General features: G+C 37.3%; 1 protein-coding gene across 1 annotated transcript in view; it reads right to left on the bottom strand.

Annotated features, from left to right (window-relative positions):
- insr.S (insulin receptor S homeolog) overlaps nt 1-24,716 on the bottom strand; it is a gene marked incomplete at its 3' end in the record, with an annotated part of 58,999 nt that extends 34,283 nt beyond the window's left edge. Inside the window, 1 exon segment of the mRNA NM_001127868.1 lies at nt 24,570-24,716. Within this exon segment, the coding sequence (NP_001121340.1) occupies nt 24,570-24,699 (130 nt within the window).
- Between the last annotated feature and the right edge of the window lie 1,556 nt (nt 24,717-26,272).

The raw sequence follows: 26,272 nt of genomic DNA, 5'->3' as shown, positions 1-26,272 counted from the left end.
CACGCTCCATACCCATACCTACACACCTGTACTGACCTACAAAATTCCTATGTGTTTTATCATGTCAAAGCATTTCAGTGCAATCTGACCCGCAAATATAAAGGCGTCAAGGTGGCCATAGACGTAACAATTACGATCTTTCCAGGAAAAGATCTATCTAAGTAAGATAATTTGTTTCAATACACACGTGTAGCGCTGAATTGTCAGTTATACAGGTAGAAACAATAGAATTATACAGGTATGTGACAATTCAGCACTAACAATGGCCACTGTTCGGGTGCCTTCAAAAGGCTTGTCTCCCCCAATACACTCACCGCATATCATACGAAATTTTTTTTGCACAATGTTATTGGCGCGTCTATGGCCACCTTTGGGGAAGTGCCCCACTGCACAAAAAAAGTGAGACAGCTTTCATAGAGGCTATTTTTCCCGACATTTTGTTGTCTGTTTACAAAGAATGATGCAATCAACTTTCTGTTTATATATGATTTGTTTTGTTCTTCTAAGGCAAGCTCTGTTTTCAATTAATGGCATACAGTCATTCAAATGTCCACAAACACTATCTGTTTTAAGCAATAGCAGATATAACAGTTCACTCTGGGCTGCACTGATAGCCTGTTTGATGGGGTTTCACCCCACTAACCAGGTCTCTGACATACCTCCCAACTGTACTGTTTTTTGTGAGACAGTCCCGATTTTGACAGCTCAATCTGCAGTCCCGGATTGATAATGAAATGTCCCAACTTTCTATTTCATCTCCTGCACTCAACAGTCAGAAAAAGATACAAAGTTTCTAACTAAATTGGCTTTTTCTTGTGGAAATTGACTTGCAGCTTAAAGGGCAATTCACCTTAATTTACAAAACTGTAATAACATAAAATCCACAGAAATATGTTCAAACTTTCATAACCTGCCAAATTTTATAAAATGGACATGGTAATTAGGGGGTGTGGTTGTAAAAATGGACGTGCTAATAATTACTTTAATTACAAAAAAATCTACAGTTTTCTCAAGCACAATTTTTAGAACTCAAGTTAAAAAAGGGGTATATTGCCCCTTTAAGCAAACTTCACACTGGTGTCATACTGGCTGCTATTGGCTGCTACCATTCTATTTGCTTTTCCTACTGCTTTACTACATTGTTTGCTCACTCAATCTGTAAAATGGTGTCTACAACTTGTTTCCTTGTTCTAAGTAACATTTCATTACTATTCAGTCTAGATTTCTGTGCTATCTCTGGGGCTATCAGCAGGGTTTTAAATGTTGCCGCTTTAAATTTCAGACAGTTCACTGGAAAAATATGGAATCTCCCCGAATCTGCCCCTGCCCTTAAGGTCAAAAGCACATATAGAGATTACAGGCATCCCATTTATATGAATAGAAATCGCTTGGATGCCCCCAAATATCAGGCTAATGTCACTCTGAAATTGTGCTGCAGGCACATGTTTCTGTGTAACAATTGCCCACCATTGTTGATATGCCTGGCAATTCAAATTAAGGAAAGGTCTGTTATCTGTAAAACACCAGTTCCCGAGCATTCTGGATAACAGGTCCCATACCTGTATAACATAAAATAATTACACATTTGTGAACCCCCCCATGTGCTAAAACCAATGCAAATCTTTGCACATTCTGTAAATACAGATCATAATGCATCCGATACACACTGTATAATATTGAGTTCATTAAACAAAAAAGTTACAGCATTTGTCCTTCAAAATGCATACATTTGCACATAGAAATGCCAAATAATGACTGAATTCTGACAATAAGCAGAAAATGTGAATGCAAAGCAGACAGAAGAAACATGTTCTGGCTGTAAGTACATTTCTGAGATCTGCTGTGATCTCCTTTAGGATAAATGGTTACTAATTGGCAAACAACTGCCTATTTTGCTTGAACTTTGTTTGCATAGTGCTATTTTTAGAGCAAACCAAATCCCCTTTATCTGCAAATCCCGAGGTTACATTACTTGTAACCATGTCTGTTTACTACAAGTGGTAGCATAGCAATTTAGAAAAACTATACATCTTTAACTAGCTTGTTAGAAGGAAGTACAGAACACCAATTCATATGTAATAGCAATTGTAATAGCAATGGTTAGTAACAAAACTGAAATCTGAAGTTGCCTTTAAGATAGATATAGAAGGAAACAGTGTATTTTCTATACTCTCATCTGTTTATTTCTATATCCAAAATGTTGGACCTAGACACAGCTGTTTTTTTTTGCTGCCCCTGGTAACTTGTGGGACACTAGGGCCTTCTGAGGCAAGGTTCTTCAACTGATAAACTGTGTTTATCCCCTGCTTCTCCTGCCACTAAATGCTTACTGTGCATATGCGTGCGCATCTTACTCGAAGAGGAAATATAAAGATGGGAGCTTGGGGGGTTTAAAGGAAAACTAAACCCTAAAAATCTATATGGCTAAAAATGCCATATTTTATATACTGAACTTATTGCACCAGCCTAAAGTTGCAGCTTCTCAATAGCAGGGCTTCAAACTTGTCACAGGGAGTCACCATCTTGGAAACTGTCTGCGACACTCACATGCTCAGTGGGCTCTGAGCAGCTGTGAGAAGCTAAGTTTAGTGGTTGTGGCAAATTATCAAGCAGAAAATTAGGTTGACCTAGAATAAAAGCTGATCCTACAAGGCTGATTATTACATGCTAGTTGCGCTGGTTCTGTGCTGCCATGTAGTAATTATTTGTATTCATTATTAATCAGCCTTATATCATGACATTTATATTCTATGTGCACTGTATATTGTGAGTGGGTCTCCAAGCTTAGTACGTAACAGCTGCACAGAGCATGTGCAGTGAATCAGCAGAAAAGAAGATGGGGAGCTACTGGGGCATCTTTGGAGACATAGATCTTTACTGCTATTGTGGTTGCCTTGGGCTGGTACAGAAGTCCAAAACATAATGTACAACTAAAGTTAGGCTTTAGTTCTCCTTTAAAATCGGGTAACCTGGAAAACTGGGGGGAGGGGGGTTGATAGGCATGTATTTTACAGAGCAAGGTGTCCCCCAGAAGTATCAAAACACATAGGGGGTTGTGCCAATGAGCAAATTGAGAAACTTGCCTCATACAGCAGCGCCCCACTAATTAGCAGGGGTGGCAAAAATGCCGCTCCTGGTAACTTTAAGAGCCAAATTGATTTTTAAACTGAAAATTCGGCTCTTCTGGCACAGTGAGCATTAGCGTCCTGGCCCCCTGCACCACTCTAGCACCAAAAAGGGGAGTATAGGGGGAGGAAGGCAAGCTTCCTCGGGTGGCAAAGGGGCCAGGATCGGCCCTGGAAACATAAAATGTCCAACTGGTGTCTACTAAATGTATTCCAATGAGAAAATATAAAGAAAATATAGAAGTTTCAATGCATTGAGCAACAATTTAATCTCTGATACAGTAAGTATATGGTCTGTGTGTGACATCCAGAGATGGAGCAACACACTTAAGAGATTACACATTGGCAACAAAAAAAACTGCTTAGAGCAGGCCAATGACGACTTCATAAGCAACAACCAAAACATAGAGACAAAACCAATTGGCTGAACAGTTAACTAAAGTGGAGCCATTCCTAAAGACAATGATGATTCCTATTTTCCCCACATTTTAAATACCACGTGCCATCTTTAAATATTAGAACAAATAACACCTACACTACAGAGATGGAACTTAGCCCCATGGCTAAAATGTCCACTAACTAGGGCCATAGTACTAGGCCCTCTACACTTATGCCCCACCCCCCCCAACGGCAGGGTCAGCTTCCTCTGCGGTTACACCTCTGCTACACTAACTATTAACTTTCTCTGTATATATTTCTAAAAATATACAGGTATTGAAGTATTTTCAGTGGATATATCAGCTCTTACAGAAATGTACATGTACAGAAATTACTGAGATGGTATATATAAAGAATGGACCAAACTACTTGTCAAGACATATAAAATGGAATTATGGAAGCAATTTCATATGACCACATTACAAGGCACTACTACAGAAAAACAGTGCAGGCAAATGGTATAACTATAGAGGAAGCAGACCCCGAGGACAGCTTCCTTTATAGTATTAAAATCCCAGCAACCAGCACAGCGGTGCAAGGTAATGTGAACCGGGTCCCTCCAAATGTTTTTCCAGGGGTAGTCGATGCAATATGGCACCATACCAGCTGCCTTTTATCATCAGGAAAGGGAGAAAAGTTTAAACAGCATAAATAAAGGTAGGTGCAAAATAAAGGAAACTTGTTTTAGCGAGTCTTCCAAAAAACTGAAGCTTGGGCACAAGTTGATCTTTCAGTAGGGCAATTATTCCTTCAAGTTACTAAGTTAGAAAGTCCCAGATCGGTGCATTTTTTTCTGTCATATTAACATCCCTCAGTGTATTACCTGCCATTAAAGCACTCGCCAGACCCAAGTGACATTGCTCTAAGCCAAATGCCAAAAAGCATTTAGATGTGAAACAGAAAGACGCCAATGTCTTTGTACAAGCTCACTGAGCTCTTGGCTTTCAAAATACGAGAAGAAAAGTGAAAGAAAGACAAGTCCACTTCTATGATTTCGGTGCACATTAGGGCAGCTTGATCTGAGCACCACACAAGCAGTATCCTTGTTTTTATACTGTGATTGTGTATTTGTATATTTAATTTGTTTTAACTCTACTATGCAATTTAGCACATCCTTGTTTATCTCTGTCTAATGTTCTAAAGTTATGGCATGCTGCTGCTCTGGTTCAGCTGTAGGATTCTTAAAAGCCATTATTAGATGTGATTCAATCAGCTGGATTCCAGGGTAGGTCAGGCTGAAAGGGATTGCAAACACAGAACTTAAAAAAAGATGTGCTTTAGGCGTGACTCCAGCTTTACATTCTCTCCAGGCTTGCATCATATGTCTCTCTGCATACCCCGAATCTCTCATCTTCAGGCCACTCTGTGATACAGCAGACTGAGTCTTTACTCCTGCACACAAGTATTTTCTCGCCTTCTGAAATCTCTCTTTTGGCTTTACATCAAGTCCTATATGAATATTGCTGGCAACGTTTTTAAAAAAAAAAACAGGGTCACTTATTTCCTACTTTTTATTTATCTCTCTTTTTATATTTTTTTTTCTCTTTAAGGTTATTAACTGATCTACAATGAATACTGAGTGCTGCTTGCGTAATGTGCACAAAGGTATGAGTCTTATGATTGGACTGGGTACCCAGTGCAATATAAACCGTGACAGCGTCTCAGGTAATATGAGATCAGTATTCACTATTAGACATACTTTTTAACACTGTCTATTAACAGACTGAATATGGACTCACTTTTTTCTATGATTGTTAACACATTAAAAGTTAATTGATGAGTAAATTTGATTAACCAATGGAATTGCTGAAAGGAGGAAATTGATGTAACCACACCCTTATGACACTATATATGTTTCCAAAGAAAGAAATCACATTAGGCTTGATAAAGGGTCCAGTAGGGCCCGAAACGTTGCCCTTCTGTGTGTTTGTATATGGGCTTATAAATCACTGAAGATTTTTTGCAACATTACCGGTGTGCTACTGGATTTTTTCCATTGGACTTATTTCCTACTGGGCAGGAGTACCTAAAGGCCCCATACACAGGACGATAAAAGCTGCCGACAGACCGAGTCGGCAGCTTATTGGCCCGGTTGTGGGGCCATCCGACAGGCTTCCCCGATCGATATCTTCTCGATTGGGCAGGTTAAAAAATCCTGTCGGATTGCGGCCACATCTGTGCATTTATGCGATCCGACCGCCAGTATCCCAATCCGATCGTTGGGCCCTAGGGCCCACAATTGGATCAGCCCGATATCGCCCACCTCAATGTGGGCATATTGGGGACAGATCCACTCGTTTGGCAACATCGCCAAACGAGCTGACCTCTACGTCTATGGCCAATCAAGTCCTTCTATGACTTCATGCCTTCAGTGCACTCTAATTCAGTAACTTCCATTAAGAATACAAATGGGGGAATAAAATAAAAGTTGGTAACGCAAACAAAAGTTATGCCTTTGCGTGAATTTCATATGCCTTTGCGTGAATTTCATATACCCAGAAACTGTTTAGCGACCTCTTCCGAGAGAAAGATTGTGAATTTTACAGTTTGCACCAGTTCTCTATGTAATAAAAGTTCTTACTGAAAAAGTTATGTGTGCTCAAAAAGATTATGACACCTTCAAGTGCACAATTAAAGTTTGCAATGCAATAATAGTTTAAGGAAGAATATTACATTGCTAAATGTAATTTTTTATTCTTATTTGTGCAAATTGTTTTTCTCTTTGCAACTTTTATTGCATTCCTAGTCAGCAGGTGGATCCATCAATTAAACACATTAGCCCCCAATGGGTTAAAAAAGAATTATGATTTGTATGTATTTTTATAGGAATTTCTTTTTCACATTTATACTCTGCTTGCTAATAAACTATTTATTACAGTGGTGCTTGTTGTTAATCTACAATACAGGTATGTGATTCGTTATTCGGAAACAAGTTATCCAGACAGCTCCGAATTATGTAAGGGCTGACTCCCATAGACTCCATCAAATAATCCAAACTTTTAAAAATGATTTCCTTTTTCTCTGTAATAGTTAAACAGTACCATGTACTTATTATATTATCCTTATTGGAAGCAAAACCAGCTTAATGGGTTAATTTCATTTTTTATTAAATGTTTATTAGAATATCAATAATATTAAATAGACTTAGGGTATGAAGATCCAAATCATGGATAGATCTGTTATCCGAGACCCCAGGACGTGAGCATTCTAGATAACAGGTCCAATACCTGTATATGCCCAGGAATCAGACAGAACTATCTGGATTAATGGAAGCACTATGGACTAGGAAATGGACTGCAACAGACAGGGCTGTGGACCTCAAGACACTGTGGAGGATAATGTAGGTTAATTGAATTCTGTACCACAATTTAAAAGTAAATTTGTGATGGTCCCCCTTCAGGATCCACACTAAATCTGGAAACTGGGCCTCTTTTTTATAAAACTGTTAAAGTTGTAAAATGAGAGGGAGGCCCAAACAATTTTAGGACAGGGACTTCTAGTTACATCACTCATTGTGACTTACATATCCTTATATTTTACAATAGGCAGCACATTACTCAATATATAATCAACCATCTTAAATTGGATGACACCCATACTTAGCACTCTTATCTCTGTCCTTACAACTTTTCCCTGCATTAAAATATTTTTTCCTCCCATATTTTTCGAAAACTAATAAAAAAGGTACAACGTTAAATACATACTCACAACCAAGAAGGTTACTATGTAGTATACCAGACTGTTTTATTTTTCCAAACCAAAGCATCTGCAGGTAGTCCTTGCACATTTTCCTTAGTAACAGGGAGATAATATTCCATAAACAAGGGCATAGCTTGAACTCCATCTTAAAATGCAAGTACTCACATAGACATTTGTATGACTGTACAAAACTGAAGAATGCTGGTATGTGACATTCTATAGCAAGATTATGAATGCCCAATTAAAAACAAACATAAATTTTCATTATTTATAGTGGATCTGTTAACAACAGTATATCCATTCTTGAGTTTCAAATATTTTTCTTTGATCATTTCAGAGCTGAATGTCACATTTTTACATTACATTCACAAAGTATGCGTTTAAAATTATTTATTCCTTGGGAACTGTTTTTAGACAAAAAAGGCACTACTCAAACTAAAAAAGAATTCATTTCTTCACCATGTAAAAAAAACATAAGGCCACATATTTGTATTGTAAGGAGCATCATAAAAATGTCTGTTTCTACAATGCAGAGAAACAACATACCAAGTATTTTAGTCTCTTTACATGACAATAAAAGGTTTAAACAAAATAATTTTTTTATTATGAATTTGATTTTACTCAAAATTATATACAATATACAGTATATATTATAAAATTCATGATACAAGGCCAGGGCTGTTTCTGAGCTGGCTCCTGCAGTACTGCCCCCCTCGCCTGCTTACCTTTCCTGCATGGGGGTCCGTTGTTGTACTAGTAAAGCTGAATTTCTGGTGTAAAATATGGAAATTTGTCCCTTTAAGGTACCAGGAGCATTTTTATGCCACCCCTGGTAACCAATTCTGCACTACTGCCTGTGTCAAATTTTTAAACTTGCCTCATTGGAGAAGCGGCCCTTGTACAAGGCTGATTTGTAATTAATTCAAATGTACATTACAGGGCAGTAATTTATTAACAATCAGCACTGTATTAGCTTCTGCAACCAATGTAGCCTCTAACAACCTCAAAGCTCCGGAAGACCCTTCTATTTGCTATGTAAATTTAATAGGTCAAAATTAGGTAGTTACAGGTTAATGACTGTCAGTCTATCTAAAAAAAATGCATAGTACTTTATAATAAAGAATAAAAATAGTTATAAAGTAGCTTAAATATAACCCCTGCTCTTCAGTCATCATTATTCTGAATAGTCTGCCACCTGCCCTCTGAGCTAATCACATTAGTCAAGCAAAAATAACTTTAATTACACTATATGAATTATTTGAATCTTGTTTCCTTCAGTCTGGAAATTCATAATTATAGCAAGCAGGCTGGAGGCATTTTGTGGACACTGTTATTAAGACAAGCTTTGCATCATCTCAGAATCTTGTTTGTGCACCAGAATGGGGGACCCAATATCCATCCCCATGCCCTGGCTACACAATTAAATGGGTAAGAGTAATGGGGGAATGTGGGGAGAGCAGTCACATCTAGAAAGTGCAGAATGGAAAGTTAAAGTACCTGTCTGCCCTGTCTCTATGCCTAAGGCATAGAGGAGGGGCAGACAATATTTGAATGACAGCTGAGATTTTTAAATGAGCTTATCAGATATGAATGCTTTAAGGGGCTGTTCCTGCTGAATTAGTACAACACCTCATTTGCAACACCTATGCTACCATAGTTCTGTGATAGCTCTCTGTACAGAATGGAGCTGAAATGAGCTTGACAAACCTGAAATAATATTATTTTGGAATATTAATTCCCTAGCAAGCAATTTTATAAGTAATTTTGATTGGTCAACTACGTAGGACTAATGCTTGCCCATAATAAACTTGAAGTTAAAAGTATTAAGGCAGTTCTGATGGGTCTATAAGAATAATAATAGACTGAAGTGCTGAAACTCTAGTACCTGGCACTGCTTCATTGCTAGAGTTCGGGATTTCTGTTACAGAGCTCTGTTCCCTGTAGGCTTAAACTATGCTGAAATGTGGGAGATGCTACAATTTTTTCTACTGTAAGAGCATTCTGTGGAATATGTAGGTGCAGAAAAGGTATCTAGCAGTAGGCAGACTCAAAAACATGGCAGGTAAAAAGCACACTCCTACTGGATCTCTGCTGTGATCCTGTGCACCATCAGCCAGCCTCCCTGAACAGCACAGCTTGTGCCCCACCCTCACTGCACAATATTAAACATGAAAGAGAAGCTGTCCCCAACTGATTTGACACCCATCCAGCATGCTTCACCACCCCTCCTGCTTTCTGACTGGCATGTGGAAACATACTACCCAGCACCCCCCCCCATACTTTGTGTATGCTCTGCATTAGCTTGAACAACCTAAAATACAGGTGGACAGAACTTCTACCCTCCTAAATATATGGTTGTGTTCAGAATAATAGCAGTGTGTTTAAAAAAAAAAAAAAGTGAATAACTCTAATTATCCTTATAATAGGTTTTATTTCCATACACGCAAATGCATTGGGAATACTGCACGTTCAATACCAAATAAAAAGATGAAGAAAAATGCATCAAATTTGTGTTATTCCTTTATAGAAAGTGAAGAAAAGGGAATATTAGGCTGTTCCAAAAAAAAGTAGTGTCTGCATTCTTCTTTACAAATTCAAACATTCACTGTATAAACTGAAAAATATTTTAAGATATTGCTTTCCTTTGAATCAAGTAGTTGTAACTACTATTATTATTTTGAACAAGACTCAATTAATGATTCAATTACACAGAATCAGCAGCATGCATGTCATGACTTTTGGGTTTGTTGGTTTTCTTTTACTCTACTACACCTACTAGCAAATGATTTACTATGTAGAAATATAATTTCTACCAAAAACAGTGATTGATGATGTCGGACTATTATTATTCTGAACACAACTATATATATAGTAACAAAATTAATATAAAACTTTCAAATGAATTTCAAATTTTTAACATTATTATGTTTTAATGTACTTTTACCACGTGTGCCCCTACCCTCAAGGTGAAAAGATATAGTTTGAGTTTTTATAAACTTGGGAACGTATGACGTATGGGCATAAAAGGGCTTTACAATTTTGAGCATAGAGATATTGCTTCACAGCACAGAAAAACAAAACTGCCCCTATAACCAATGGTTCTTCCTCAAGGTGATAATGACCAAGGCTAGCTTGAGAACAGAATCCATCCAAGTCAAGTGCTCCTGGGGGAATCTGCATTGACAGAATTTTATTATTTTTCAATACATACAGTAAAAATGCCAGCCATTAGTTGTCAACATAGCTGTACTAAACTGGCTATAGAATGTTCACTTCTCACCTTCACCAACTGCTGTCAAATCTATCATATCTCTCATTAAATCCTTACAACTCTTCCCTTTGCTCTTTTATGAAATGGCAATTAGAGATGGGCAAATAAATTCACTGGGCGCAAATTTGCAGTGAATTTCTGTGTTTCGACGTTGGGGAAACTCCAGCTAAAATTCACTGACGTCAAAAAATTTTGGATGTGCGTCGGAAAAGGCGCTCACATAAAAATTGGCACAAGCCAACACTATTTGGACGGCCTTTGACTTTACCACTGGTGTCAAAATTGACGCAGGCATCAATTTTCGAATTTTGTGCATTTTTTGCCGTTTAGGGAATTTCACGATAAATTAGTGAATTTTTCATCTTAATGGGAGAAATTTGCCCATCGCTAATGGCAATGGCTAATTCCTTATGTCTTCAAATAATTAATAATAATAATTTTATGTCTGTGCAGTCCTTTCTCCTTAATCAAAATTCTAATTCATTAATTTATTTCCATCTTAATAAATAAGGTAGGGATTAGAAGATGAAATCTTACTTACACTATTTACTACAGACCTACCTCTATAAATTCCAAAGCCCACCTCTTTATATCAATGTTTTAAATTCCCTCTGCAACTTTTGACACCGATCACCTCTCCAAACAGTTAATGGTCTTGAAATACTGTTTACTGAAATTCAGAAATTCATTATCCAACAGGTGTTCTATCCACCTATAACAAACTATTACCCGCGGGCATCAAAGCATCTGACAAGAAGGATGAAAAGAAAAAACAGAGTGGGATAAGACAGAGAAATCCAAGCATAATCACAGGAGAAAGACAACATATAGATAGAGGATAGTAAGAAAATACTGTGTATATTGTACATATAAGTGTAGCACATCATATAAAGACAACATATAGAGCATAGTAAGAAAATAGTGTGTGTATTGTACATATAAGTGTATACACAGAAGTGCATCAAAAGGAAATACAGTGCGTGGGTGGAAAGCAGGAGTGCTGGAGGAAGTACAAGAAGCATTTTTGCTACTTAGTAATGAAGCAGAGTTAACCCTGTTTTTACTCTAGGTGAAAGGTTAACTTAATTTTGCCATATAAAATACTAAAAAAAAAAGTGTTTGCTGCAAATTGAATATCTGTCTAGTTATTTTTCTTTGTGGTGATATGGACATAAAAATACTAAATATGCATTTGTATCTTTGCTAATTTATTGTCCATAATTGTAGCGTACTCATGTATATAGGCAGATGTATTTTCAGTAACTACATATTTTGCACATTCAGTTTACTACTCAGTGCTCTATTTGCTCGTTACTACTCCGTGCTGTCATTTTTAGCTAAATGTTTAGGGCCAGAGTAAGACAAGGGTGGGGCCCAGTGAAAATCTATTTAAATTGGGGTCTCGGTCAATAGAAAAATTATATAAAAAATGTGCCAGAACAGTACTGGTTATATATGCAAATATTTTGTCTGTATTATGTGGATATTGGATTTATAAGATAGACAAAAAAATCTGCATTTATGGACTGGTGGACCATTTTAGTCTCATTATGTATACTGATGAAGGGGTGGTGTATTTAAGTACATTTTGTTTACTCAATGGTCATCACCTGATGAAGCGGCACAGTCCTTAAATGATTTGTGCTTTCGGCATTATAAAAAGTTAACTGTTAGTGCCCTTTGGAATGGCTTTGTGTCCATATTTCATCTTCAAGTAACTACAGTTAAGATGCCTATTGGCAACACTCGCCTTCAAAGCTGTGTTTTCCCATAGCAGGGAAGGTACAGGAGAGTTCTGTTACATAGACAGCAAGTACATATAGAGTAATCTTCTTGTCCGTGCAAGAGAAAGTTTACATTGGAACATATCTGCTACCTTAGCTGCCTTTGTAATATGGTGCTTCCTAAACATCTTTGGCTTCTGTATTCTTAAAGGGGTTGTTCACCTTCAAACACTTTTTCCAGTTTAGTTGTTTTCAGACTTCAACAAAAAATAAAATCTTTTTCCAGTTACTTTCTATTTTCTACATGTGATTGTTTTTCTGATATTGAAGTGTAAAGTAAAATTTCCAACTTCTGAAGCAGCTCTGGGAGGGGGGGGTCGCTGACTCTCTAACTGTTCTAAATTGATACATTTAGTGGATACATTTGTTTCTGCTTAGCAAAATCCCTGAGCTTCATTAAAGGCAGCTGTTAGAAATATAATTGATACAATAGTTGCTAATATTCCACAGATACTGCAGAGAAATGTATCAGCTAAATGTAGAAAATTGTAACAGTACAGAATGCTGCTGGATCACAGAGTTGCCAGACTGAAACCCCAGAGAGAGGAACATTACATTTAAAACTTAAGGAAAATGGTAAAAAAGAAAAAAATGGAAAGCAATTGAAAAAAAGTCTGTTTCTGGTGAACAATCTGAAAACAACTGAAAAAAAAAGTGTTTGGAAGGTGAACAACCCTTTTATATGCTTGCTTCATGTTTCAGAAGCGACAAGTGCAGAAAATTGTGACAGTATAACAGTTAAGTGCTTAGGATAAAAAAAAAAACAACAACATGTTTTTTGGGATTCTACTAAAGTTTCTTTTCTGAAATATACTACTCTTCGCCCTACACCTTCGGGCTCTTGTCCCTTGAGCTAGTCTCTACATGAGATGTTGCTTCTTCTTGGCAGTGGCCTATTAACCCTTTCAGTACAGCAGTTCCATGGAAGAAACAAGGAAGCAAGTCACAACCGACTGTAAACATTACTTTCATCATTACCACGACAACACAATAACAGTAATATCAACTGATGAGCTGTAGTTGCTGTCCCCAGTCACTCTGGCAGGAGGATGCTTGGGTTATAGTTAAGTTTTGAGACATTTTCATTCCGGTTGGTGGTAGAAATATTACAAACGCTGGCATTGTGAGGTTATAATTTTGGTGCTCGATTTTCGTTAAACTTACAAAACAGCTTATTTAACATATACTGTGTTTCCTGTTGCAAACTCTTAAGCCAGTTTTAGAATTTGCAACAAATATCATTAAGAAACTAATGCCACTTCAAAAGTAACTCAAGGACAGTGACATAGGTCATCTTTACCAGCAGAGGTTAAATAATAAATGTCCACTGATATAAATCTGGACTTGAATGAAGCTAGATTGTGCACAGGCATCAGAATACAGTATCTACCTGAAAAAAATAAGAAACTCTTCTTGAGCACCAACAGATACATATAAATATTTAACTGATCTGCAAACATACACAGCCACACACAGACCTAAAAAGGCTCTGAGAAGTAGTCGCCCTATTAATTTCTCCTATGAATATCAGATTCCCTGTTGCAAAGATTTGTGACCTCATCACACATCAAACACAAGATTCATGTACACATAACCTTAATGGATCCTCTTACTGGCCTGCTTTTAACATGGAGGGTAGAAGAGGAGACACCCAGCCCTCATACTACTATCCAGCAACTCTAATATTTTGCTTCAACTGTTATCCAATGCTTGTGCAATTTAACATACCAGTTTTTTTTTGGTTTAATAAAAACAAATCCTTATTTTTCTAAATTACGAGCGAAACAAAAGTAATAAACTAACTTGTCTAAATAAGAAACCAAAACACTAAAATAGTACAAATAACAACAAAGTGGTTCCTCTAATAAATGGTTAATTTAGGGTCAGGTTCAAATTATAAATGCAATATCACATACTACAGGGCGGTTCTTCAGAAACCTCACTAGTTACTCCTTGATGCATTTTGTGCAACTAAACAATTCATTGGGTGTAGCATCTCACAAAAACATACTTTTATAGATTACCCACCATTAAACACTTGATGCCAAAACATTCTTATTTGAGTCGTTATGCCCACTTAATGCCAGACCATGCCCTCTGGGCTTCTAAGTCACAACCCAAGTTAGAGTCTCAGCACTAAAACTACAAAGTGGGTCCTTAATTGAAACTATCTAGAAACAAACTATAGGAACTTAATTATAGAAGTATTTTAACATTGGACAAAAAAATAAGCTATTTTGACCCATTAACAATATTAAGAAACATATTGCTCTGTGGCTGAGAAAATTAATCCACTAATTTATATGGGGGTATGGAAGTATTTTTGGACACTTATGTGGAGAATAATTGCTTTTTCATCCTTTCATAAACATGCCCCTAAATATTTAAAATCTATCAGGGCTTGACCTCTTCTGTGAAATACTTCAGATGTCTGCCCCTCCAAGTGACACTGGCATATTTAAGGAATCTTTCCTTTGAACCAAAAAGTAAACAACTGTTTAAACAGTTGGCCCCTCCTAGCACTAGAGTGTACTTATCAGAGAAACGAGGAGGGCAATTCCCAGTTTGAAACCAGAAGCATTTATTTGTACCAGAAATTGTACCAGAAATTCATTTCCTCTATGTTTTTTCTTTGATTGTATTTGCATTTAAAGGGATCCTGTCGTCAGAAAACATGTTTATTTCAAAACGCATCAGTTAATAGTGCTACTCCAGCAGAATTCTGCACTGAAATCCATTTCTCAAAAGAGCAGACAGATTTTTTTATATTCTATTTTGAAATCTGACATGGGGCTAGACATTTTGTCAATTTCCCAGCTGCCCCTGGTTATGTGACTTGTGCCTGCACTTTAGGAGAGAAATGCTTTCTGGCAGGCTGCTGTTTTTCCTTCTCAATGTAACTAAATGTGTCTCAGATCTCTAGATCTACCAGGCAGCTGTTATCTTGTGTTAGGGAGTGGTTATCTGGTTACCTTCCTATTGTTCTTTTGTTTGGCTGCTGGGGGGGAAAAGGGAGGGGGTGATATCACTCCAACTTGCAGTACAGCAGTAAAGAGTGATTGAAGTTTATCAGAGCACAAGTCACATGACTTGGGGCAGCTGGGAAATTGACAATCTGTCTAGCCCCATGTCAGATTTCAAAATTGAATATAAAAAAATCTGTTTGCTCTTTTGAGAAATGGATTTCAGTGCAGAATTCTGCTGGAGCAGCACTATTAACTGATTTATTTTGAAAAAAATGTTTTTCCCATGACAGTATCCCTTTAAAACACACCATTCAGCACTATAAATATTTCTAATCTGAATTTTTGCAAGGGATTGGGGCAAAATAAAACTCATCGACCTTTCAAATGCATCAAACTTCCTAACAACCTGAACTAAAACATTAAACCACAAGAGGTCATAAATCAAAAGGTGTTAATTGATACTTCTCCTTAATCCGTTAATGCCAAAACACAGCATGAGCAGTTAATCTTTTTTTTTTTAATATGCAGCGCTTAGTTTTGTCCTCTCTTCTATACAATACAGTGAATCTGCATTTCCGGGCTGTTTGTGGACAGCTGGGTGCAGAAGAACTTTGGACTGCAAACTGTGTACTGAACTTTACTTGTTTTTTTGGGTAGTGACCCCCTCCTTAAAAAAAATCCAAATAGCAGGCATGACTGAAAAAAAAGTTCAGATAAAGAACACCTTCATTTGCTCATGTAACCCTTTGTAGTTACAGGCATAAGGAAATAGGAAGCACAAATTATACTAGTTTGATATGCAGCCTGTTTATATTGGTGTATTGCCTTTCTAACAAGGAATCAAACATCTTGATTTTATTAGAAGTAAAAACATATATTGTATGTGTTAATAAAGTATGGGCACTTTTTCACTGAGCTTGCTATCTGGTGTTACATCCCTTTACCTAGACTACAGTATATTACGTCCCCTCAGCAGTCAAGTCAGATAGCTGTGCTGAGTTCACACAGATAAAAAAAGCAGTGTGGTTCATTAGGCATATAAAATAACAAATGATTCTATCAGAAATGACACAGTGAAGTGCCAGGTCAGTATATGCTATCATGGGCATATAGTTACAATGCTTAGCTGAAGTATTCCGACCCTTGGATAAGTCTCTCGTTTTACAGAATACAAAAATCCTCTACTGAAATTTTGTGCTATGGTATTTTTTTTCAAAGCACTAAAACAATGTCACATAAAAAAAATATGTTAAGATAAAAATGTAAGAAATAAATCAAATATGCTGTTTGCGCAAGTATTTGATTTCCACAGCGTCATATTTTGTAAAGCTGCCTTTGAATTAAAAACACTTTTTGGGGGTGTATACAGTTATGTGCAGATTTGCTCCATGTTATTCAAGTTATTTGAATGACTCTTGTGTACCTACATTTTCAAGCAGAGCCACATATTCTCAATTGGACGGAGTTCAGCTTGGCTAGGTCATTGTAGGGCATTTATTTGTTTTTGTGTCACGGCAAGGTTAATTTGCCTTATAATTGTTTTGCTGAAAGATTAACTTTTTTCCCCATGAAAAAAAGCAGACTGAAAAAGGTTCTCTTGCAACTTGCACCATAATTTCTGCATTATACTTTAGGGGGCAGATTTATCAAGGGTCGCATTTCGAATTCATGCAAGTTTTTTAAAACTCCCATGAACTCGAAATTCAACCAATCGAAAGTTATTATTGAAATCAAATTTTTTAAACTTTGGTGAATAGGATCGCCGCGAAAACTGTAATCGAATTCAAGTTTTAAAAACTCAATTCATCAGGAAGGCTGCAAACAACTCAGAATTGATCCCTGGACGTCTCCCAATTTGAACAGCAATTCGGCAGGTTTTAGTTCTAGGGCCAGAGTATGATAAATCTCGAAAATCAAATTTGAATTTTTGGAAAAACTCGAATCGACTCCCTAGTCAAATTTGCCAGTTTTGACTCGAAAATTCTACTTTCGAATTCAAATTTTCAATTCGACTATTGATAAATCTGCCCCTAAGGGTAATGGCATAATGGGATATCATGAGTACTCAGAAAGTTTGTGCAATTACCATTCACCATTTTACCCACGGTGGCCTTCACTGCGCAAAAGGTATTTCGGTTGTCACCCACAGGTAGCACAATAGATGTCCCAGAGACATCAAGTCACCCTGTTTGACCTTGCCCCAACAGGCTATGCTGATGCACGCTACTTCCACCAGAACCTTTCATTGTAAGTATGGGTCAACTACATCAAGCACTCTGCATTACACTCAACTGATGGACAATGTGGCATACTACAATTATTACAGAAAAATAGATATACTGATTTATGCTTCATTTCAAAAATCTTATAGAATAAATATCAGCATAGGATGTTATTCGATAAAATTATAAGATTGCCCAAGGGTATGCTACCTTTGCAAAATCGGGTATGACCAAAACATTTCATTTCATTTCTGTGTTATTTGGGTTAGAAATGGTGTGATATGCCTTCACATGATTCATAGGACAACATGGGCAGGCAAAAAACAGAAAAGGACACAACTGTAGATTCAGATCTAGCAGTCAGCTATAGGGTTCTGTAAGTGCTTCTTTTTTGCTAGTTTAAAATATTGATATGTAAATAGGAATTGGTTTAAGTGAGTAAAAACCAGAACAGCAGATACACACCAAGCTGGAGCAGGGTTTCTTGAAGCCGTAGCAAGCACAATGAGCAATATAAGTCTTATGTTTGCTGCATGTTGAATATACCTTCAAACATACCAAAGTTCATTAGGACCCCATGTGCTTACATGCCCTATAATTCAGCAGATTACACATTTTTTTGCTCACACCCCACAGTTTTAGTCCATCTGAAACTTCTTCATCCAATATCACAAACATTATTGCTGAGAAAGGCAGTTGCGATGCTGTTTCTAACCAGAAAATCACTCCAAATTTTCTCACAGATAGTAATAAAATGATAGGTTTCTTACTAAAAAAATTTTTACGTACTTTATGCGATTTACAGGTTAACGACAAAGGGGAAAAAAGGAGGTGGCAATTTCCAATACATATTAACTTTTGTGACCCAGAGAACTCTATGACTTGTGTCCAAGGTGCACATTAGCAATTATATACACAGATTTAAAGCTGTATTTACTAATCAACGTACTAGAATGGGCACTTAAATGAAAGGACATGTGTTCTGACTAATCATAAAAAGAAGCAAAAGCCTTGTGTGTGTAAATATATGTGATGCGTGTATGTATATGTATGTGTGTGTGTAGGTCTTCTCACAAATTCATGGTTACAAAACAATATTTCAACATCTAGGGGCAGATTCACTAAGGGTCGAATTTCGAAGTTAAAAATACTTCGAAATTCGACCCTCGAATTGAAATCCTTCGACTTCGAATATCGAAGTCGAAGGATTTAGCGCTAATCCTTCGATCGAACGATCGAAGGATTTTTCGTTCGATCGAACGATTAAATCGTTCGAATCGAACGATTCGAACGATTTTAATTCAACGATCGAAGGAAAATCCTTCGATCAAAAAAAGATTAGCAAACCTATGGGGACCTTCCCCATAGGCTAACATTGACTTCGGTAGGTTTTACCTGCCGAAGTAGGGGGTCGAAGTTTTTTTTAAAGGGCAAGTACTTCGACTATCGAATGGTCGAATAGTCGAACGATTTTTCGTTCGATTCGTTCGATTTCGTTCGAATTCGAACGAATTTAACCAATTCGATGGTCGAAGTACCAAAAAAATACTTCGAAATTCGAAGTATTTTTCATTCGAATCCTTCACTCGAGCTTAGTGAATCAGCCCCTTAATCTGCTAGTAACTGCCTTCTACTATGTACTGTCTACAAATCTATGTTTAAGTAAGGGGTTCAATTATCAAATACTGAATTTGAGACTACTAAGGGGCCCATTTACTAACAATCGAATATGTTTGTTAGTAACATTTCGAATTTGGGAGCTGTGATGACCTGATTGGACCACTTTTAATCAATTTGGACTTTAAGAGGTTTTCAGATTTTTTTTCATTCAATGACAATCGTGGTTTGTGAGTTTTGGTTTAAAGAAAAAACTCTAAAACCAATAAAAACAAACTTTAATAAATAAGCCTCCACATGCATTTTGCTATTTTCCTGATACGTTTTTTAACAAATTGACATGTTTATCAAACTTGATACCAATATCAGTTTCATTTTTAGAATGTCATTCTGTCATATTGTAAAAAGATCTGGACAACAATTTTCATTTCAGCACAGAAAATAACGAATTCAAAAATCCTATTGTTAATAAGTCTGACCTTCGGTCTTATTTTGAATAAAAAAAATGGTTGAGAAACACTGCTGAAGTTAGAAAACAAACATGAAAAGCCTAATTATCATTAATTCTGCTATCCAGAAAGCTCCGAATTATGGGAAGGCCATCTCCCATCAAATAATTCCAATTTTTAAAAATTATTTCTTTTTTCTCTGTAATAATAAAACAGTACCTTGTACTTGATCCCAGCTAAGATTTAATTAATCCTTATTGGAGGCAAAATTATCCCTATTCAATAATGTTTCATTAGTGAGAAAGAACATTTTTGCACACAGAGCCTACAAAATATTACAGGGAAAAATTAATATATATATAAATGTATATAAAAAGGATTTTTTAAGCATGTCCTAGGAGTGCCGAGTCATTGCTGTGGATGTGCTTGCTGAACTAACACTTGGTAGTGCCCTCCATTAATAAATATATATATATATATATATATATATATATATATATATATATATATATATATATATATATATATATATATATATATATATATATATATATATATATATTTGACCTGTTTTAAACTTGAACCAATAAATGTTATGATTTTTTAACCATTTTTAATGTTCCCAGTGTGCACCTGTCTACATCGGATATTTATTACTACATTTCTATGCAGGTAGCACTTGAGACATTTATATAAAGTTAATGGTGTGAGGAAGACTTTTGTATGTTTATCCAGAAAGTTATGATTTACAGAAAGGCTTTCTCCCATAGACTCCATTACAATCAAATAAACCAGATTTTTAAAATTGATTTCCTTTTTCTGTGCAATAATAAAACAGCACCTTGTACTTGATCCAAACTAAGATATAATTAATCCTTATTGGAAGCAAAACCAGCCTATTGGGTTTATTTAATGTTTACATGATTTTCTAGTAGACCTAAGGTATGAAGATCCAAATTATGGAAAGATCCGTTATCTGGAAAACACCAAGGCCCGCGCATTCTGGATAACAGACACACAGACACACATAGCTGATTAGCTTAGTAAAAGTCAAGTGAAAACATAAGTATGTTTGTATGAGTATTAAATTCTTTCAGTAACTTGCTATTTAGCTGGCTAGCCTTTCTGACTAGCATTTGTTTGTGTCTTATTCAGTTTTGCGTTAAGTCTGCAATAGTCAAACACTTCATCAACAGGAGGCAGTGGTGTATACAGTGGTGTTTAGTATCATATTTGTTCTAAAAATGAATACAATAGAGGAGAAAGAAGGGGAAAGGAAAAAAAACATTCCAGTGCAGTTACTCTGTCGGAAACCTGCATACATATATTTTTGCAGTTATTTACATTTTAACTTGAAAGAATGACACCGCTGAAAAATATTTGCCAAGAAAAATAACATTTCCACAGACAAGGTCATCAACTGTGGAGCTGTGGCGAGTGTAAATTAAAAGTCCAAAGCATAAAACTTAAATCTCAGTCACCACTGAGCCCCAAAATGCCAACATACTTGAGATTATCAGGTGAATACTAGCAAAAGTGGCTTTCATATAAACCAGTACAAAAGAATAAGCATAGCACAAAGTTAGCACAATACTAGAACAGGAAAACACAAAAGAGTAATTGTTCTCATAGATTATGTTCTATTATCCATCATTTTTACTGTGTATGTGCGTCTATGGATGGTTAAGTGTACATAAAAGGGTTTTTTAAATGACCTTTGGAGGATTTAAAAGTAAAACGTTTTGCTCTTAGTACTCTCTACAAAGTTCAGATAAATGTTACATGTGGACATGGAACAGAGAACGTGTTCATATTGCAAACATTAGGATATGGGTTCAGCTGACATGAAATTGTTTACCATCAATAAAATCCAACTGCTCACATTGTGCACATGATGCATTCATTCACTACCTGTTGAAGTCAAAGGGGATTTCCATCTATATGATCTAGCCTGGTTAGGGTTAGATGGGCTAAAAGGAGTCAAAAAGCCTATCACGTGCAAAACATGCAGCATAATGCATTCTGAAACCAGAAGGTATTTAACTTTCCTCGTGCATTATACATAGCACTGCCTTAAAGGCGAATTCAACCCTGTATAAGAAAAACCCGTACCCCCCACACCAGGTGGACCCCCCTCCCTCCTCCCTCCTCCCCCCATGCTAACTGCCCCCCCCCCACGGGGAAATGCCCCATACTTTATACTAACCCCTCGGCGCAGATTCTGCCAGATGAGTTCCACGCATCCATCTTCCGGGTCCTCGGTAAGCTGAATGGGAGATCGTCAATTTTCATCCAATTCGGCTAATGCGCAGTTGTCACTAACCCGCAAACTGCTCATGCGCCAACATACTGAACTCCCAGTCAGCTTACCAAGGCCCTGGAAGATGGATGCGTGGAACTCCTCTGGGAGAATTTTGACTGGTGACCTCTCACAAACAATTGTTTTAGGTCACTGGGCAAACCTGTGCAAAAAGTATCTTTTTTTAAAGTAATCTGATCAACCTGCGGGTCAACTGATTGGGTCTGTACAATTTAGTAATGTGAGGTATAATGAATGTAAATGTAACAATCAAAGATATATAAATTATACAACTTTAGTACTGTTGGGACACTGCTACAGTATATAAAACATTTGATGGGTACAGGGAGGGCTGTTGCAGGAAAACTTGCAGAGAAGGTGTAATAAGATGTATTATTGGGAGATATTTAATGGGATTAATGGTGAATTTATATACACACACACAAAAGAAATTACAGGGAGACATATTGAGCAGCAAATATTTATGGGAGAATAATTGGATATTTATGGGTTTAGTCATAGAAATCAATAGGAACTAGATGAATAGGACAAAATCCCTTTATCACATTTGAGCAGTCAGCTCTATGTTCAGATTTCAGGACATTCATGGCAATTACACAGGTCGTTGTTACAATAAAACTTAATACAATTTCTGGAATACAAAGAATCTTGTTTCAAAGTAAAATAATAAATATGGCAATATATGAGCTTTTTTGTTCTAATGACTTTTTATATAAGTTGTAAAATTGTTAAAAAAAAAAAAAAGATTAATTCAGTGCAGAAACCTACATGATGTAAACACAAAGTAACCAGCTGTGTTACGGATCCTGAATTGATGCCACGTGTAACAATGTTGTGATCAGTCGTATTATACATATTTTATATTATGTACTCATTTGCCGTGAAATTCAAACATAACACGATTTACAGCAATGGGACACAAAAGTTTATGCAGCAAGGTAGCCAATTATATAAAGCTAGGGAGCCAGATTGGCTACTTTGGGAGACAGGAGAGCTTTCTTTGGCCGCTAAAATGAGGAACATGATATAAACATATATTGAGCCTGAGGGATTTTAGGAGCTGTGGCCATCAGTCTGCTGGCTGGTATTTGACCTACCCACGATTATGGCATAAAAGGAGCAAACATAACCGAGTGAACACTTTCCTGATACATAACCTTGTAATAAGGGATGCACTGAATAAAGGATTTGGTTCGGGATTAGGCCAGGATTCTGCCTTTTTCAGCAGGATTCGGCCAAATCAAATCTGAATTTGCATATGCAAATTAGGGATGGGGATGGAAAGACTTTTGTCACAAAACAAGGAAGTAAAAAATGTTTTCCCCTTCCCACCCCTATGCAAATTAGGATTCGGTTCTGTATTCAGCCAATCTTTCGCAAAGGATTCGGGGGTCCAGCCGAATCCAAAATAGTGGATTCGGTGCATCCCTACTTGTAATAAAGGAAGACATATGGCTCAGACCATACATAGCTGCCAACATCTGAAAATGATTGCCAGCAACACTTTGCAGCTGACTCAAACAGGATATTCTATAAAGGGGGCAACAGTAAACCATACTAGCCATAGCTAGGGTTGACACCAGGCCGGTATTTTACTGTCCTTGCCGGTAAAAATGATGGTTGATCCCAATGTTATTAATAGGAAAAAGATAAATATATAGGAAGGCCAGTATTTTTTTTCCAAAAAAAAGGTGGCAACCCTATCTGATAAAAGGAACAGACATAATTCTGTTGTGTTTTTGCCCAGTGTTAACCGCGGTTCTCCAACCAAAGGAAATTCTAAAATAAGTGATTTGGGTCATGTTGTTTAAAACAATGACCTTAAAGTCTCTGGAAATGCAGTGGAGCAAAGTGTGGGGTCTCCACCTCATGGCATTATTCCTCCTAGTACAAACACACACGTTGACGTTCTCCTAGTAAGGTTCTCTTTAAGCATGGCTCCTTAGGAATTCTACCAAGACCTGACAACCATAAAATCCCCATGATGAAGGGTTAACCTGCAGGACGTGTCTCGCGTGGAAAGCATATGCCATCATGTAGCAGCACGCACATCCACACGAATTGCTGCTTAACCGTTCACCATGTGGATTGTCTGTGCGTCCGGATTAGGATGGGCGGGATGAGTTGGCAACACTTCCACGTTGTAAAATAACACTTCGCGTAGATGACAATTTACTAAGGTTTCTCATTAGTATATGAATGGGACGTCACTATTAATTCGATTATCTGCCGCCAAGTAGGCGGTGGCCCCAGTTGCAGGCCTCAACCCCACCCCCAACATGTTTACAATATCAAATGAAAGCAAGTCAGAGGAGGCCTAGTTCACCGCGCCTCCATTTTAGCCGTGCGCTTCCTTTCACCGAGTGGGACACTAAAATCCGCTGTTTTATAAGACAGTGCTACCAATAACCCACTTAAAACAGCAGAGGCAACATTTCTATATTGAAATACAGAAATACAACTTGCTGCTGTTATCGTATTACAACTACCAGAGCCGCATTTTAACAAGGGGTGCTGTGTAGTGTAGTAGTCCGACAACAGCTGGCAAGAGACGTCTCTATGTCCCATATAATAACGAAGGAGAGAAACAACCCCCCTATCACTAGGTGGCTATTTAAATGGAGGCTCCCTAGTAGGGTTGCGCACACATGTAATATATGAACAAATATCATACTCACTTTTCCCGTTGCTTTGGTCGCACAGAATGAGCATAAAAATGGTGACTATTCCCACAAGTGACTTCCAGCCCACCTTACAGTTGGGGTTATTATTGGGGTGCCCCTCACCCCTCAATACACCCTGTCCCATGCCAATGTGTCAAGCTCAGCTCCACCACCTAGTAGTAGTTACTATATTCCCAGCAGATAGGGGGGAGCCTGGCTTACCAAAAAGGGGCAAGGACAAGGTAAAAAAAAAAACCGAAATATTCTAAGAGCACAAAAAGAATCTTCCCTATTTAATGATGTGATTGTTGTGACAGCTCAGATACCGAGGAAGCATGGTTTATAAAAGCAGCTTGTAGAGGGGAGAAAAAAAAATAAAGTCCTTGACTTATATGTAAATATAGATTTCCGCTCCAAATACAATATTATTATGTTTGGAAACACTCCAGTCTTCTTCTTTGTAAAATCCAACTGGGGATACTGTTAAGAAATCCTTGTATAGTATGTTTTCCCCAAGCCACAGAACTTTTTTTTTTTTTTTTTTCAAATCCTGTAAAAGTGAAAAAATCCAGAAAAATAAAAAAACTTTCTCAATCGGTTAAAAAAAAGGGAAAAATATTTTCCTTTCCTGTGTTCTTATAAAACCGCGTTTCCACCCCAAAATAAGGAGGGGGTGCGAATATTTCCTTTAAGGATGATTAATTCGGGCTGTATCCGCAATATGGACAATGCCAAGCTGTGCTGCTGGGGTCGTGCATGCGTGGAATCTTCTATGGGGCCCAGTGCATGATCCTCAAACACTTGATCGCTCCGTGTGTCTTCAGCCCCCGAGACACTGCCGCAAGAAACTCCTTATTCTGTAGGATCTGGAATCCTGGCACAACGTTCCTTTTTCCGTTTTCCCTCCGCCCCGGGGATTATAAACGGGAAAAAAGTGTAAAAAAACGAGAGACTTGTGCAGAAAAATAACCATGAACATATATGTTACTAGTTCTTTGCAAAGTCTCTCTCCCCCCTCCTTTTCCCAGCCAGTATCCAACCAGTAAACAAGAGCTGTTAGTCAGCTGGGAGAGAAGAACTGGCTTGTGTAAAAACCTGGCCCGGAGCACCGCTCACAGAATGGATTCCCTTCCTCCTATTTCTAGTCTATTGATTCACAAACACTTCAAAGCACAACCATAACACCTCGCAAGAACCCAGTTAGGAGAAAACTGTCTGAATTGGAAGCAAAACAAAGCCTGGGGCTTGTGGGTTTATTTTAAACTGTTTTTTTTTCTTTTAAATAAATTGCTTCTACTTTGTGAAAAGTGGATGAAGTAAGTTGAAGTTGTTTTACTGGTTATCATTGTCAGTTTATGCTGGGTGATCGAAAACACAGCCTAGAAATACATATATTCAATCTAATATAGACAAAGCAGCTATACGCATGTTCTAAACCCAAGAGCTTACAGGTGATTTAATATGTATTATTTGTTTGGCTGCACTAAAATATAATTGTATTAGTGTAACAGCCACAGTGCAGAACAGCACAGCCATTTAAGTCTCTATTGTGTCTGCTATATTTATTTATTAAGTGTTAAAATCTGGCCACAAGCTGTGTGTTTTTGCACAGGTGCACAGCATGTCAGGCACTTTGGAAGTCACATTACATAGTTGGTAGGGATGGGCGAAATTGACCCGCTTAGTTTTGCCAAAAATTAGCCGACGGCAAAATGTCG

Source organism: Xenopus laevis, chromosome 1S, assembly GCF_017654675.1.
Source record: "Xenopus laevis strain J_2021 chromosome 1S, Xenopus_laevis_v10.1, whole genome shotgun sequence".
NCBI lineage: Eukaryota > Metazoa > Chordata > Amphibia > Anura > Pipidae > Xenopus > Xenopus laevis.
This window is presented reverse-complemented; position numbering and strand designations above follow the sequence as displayed.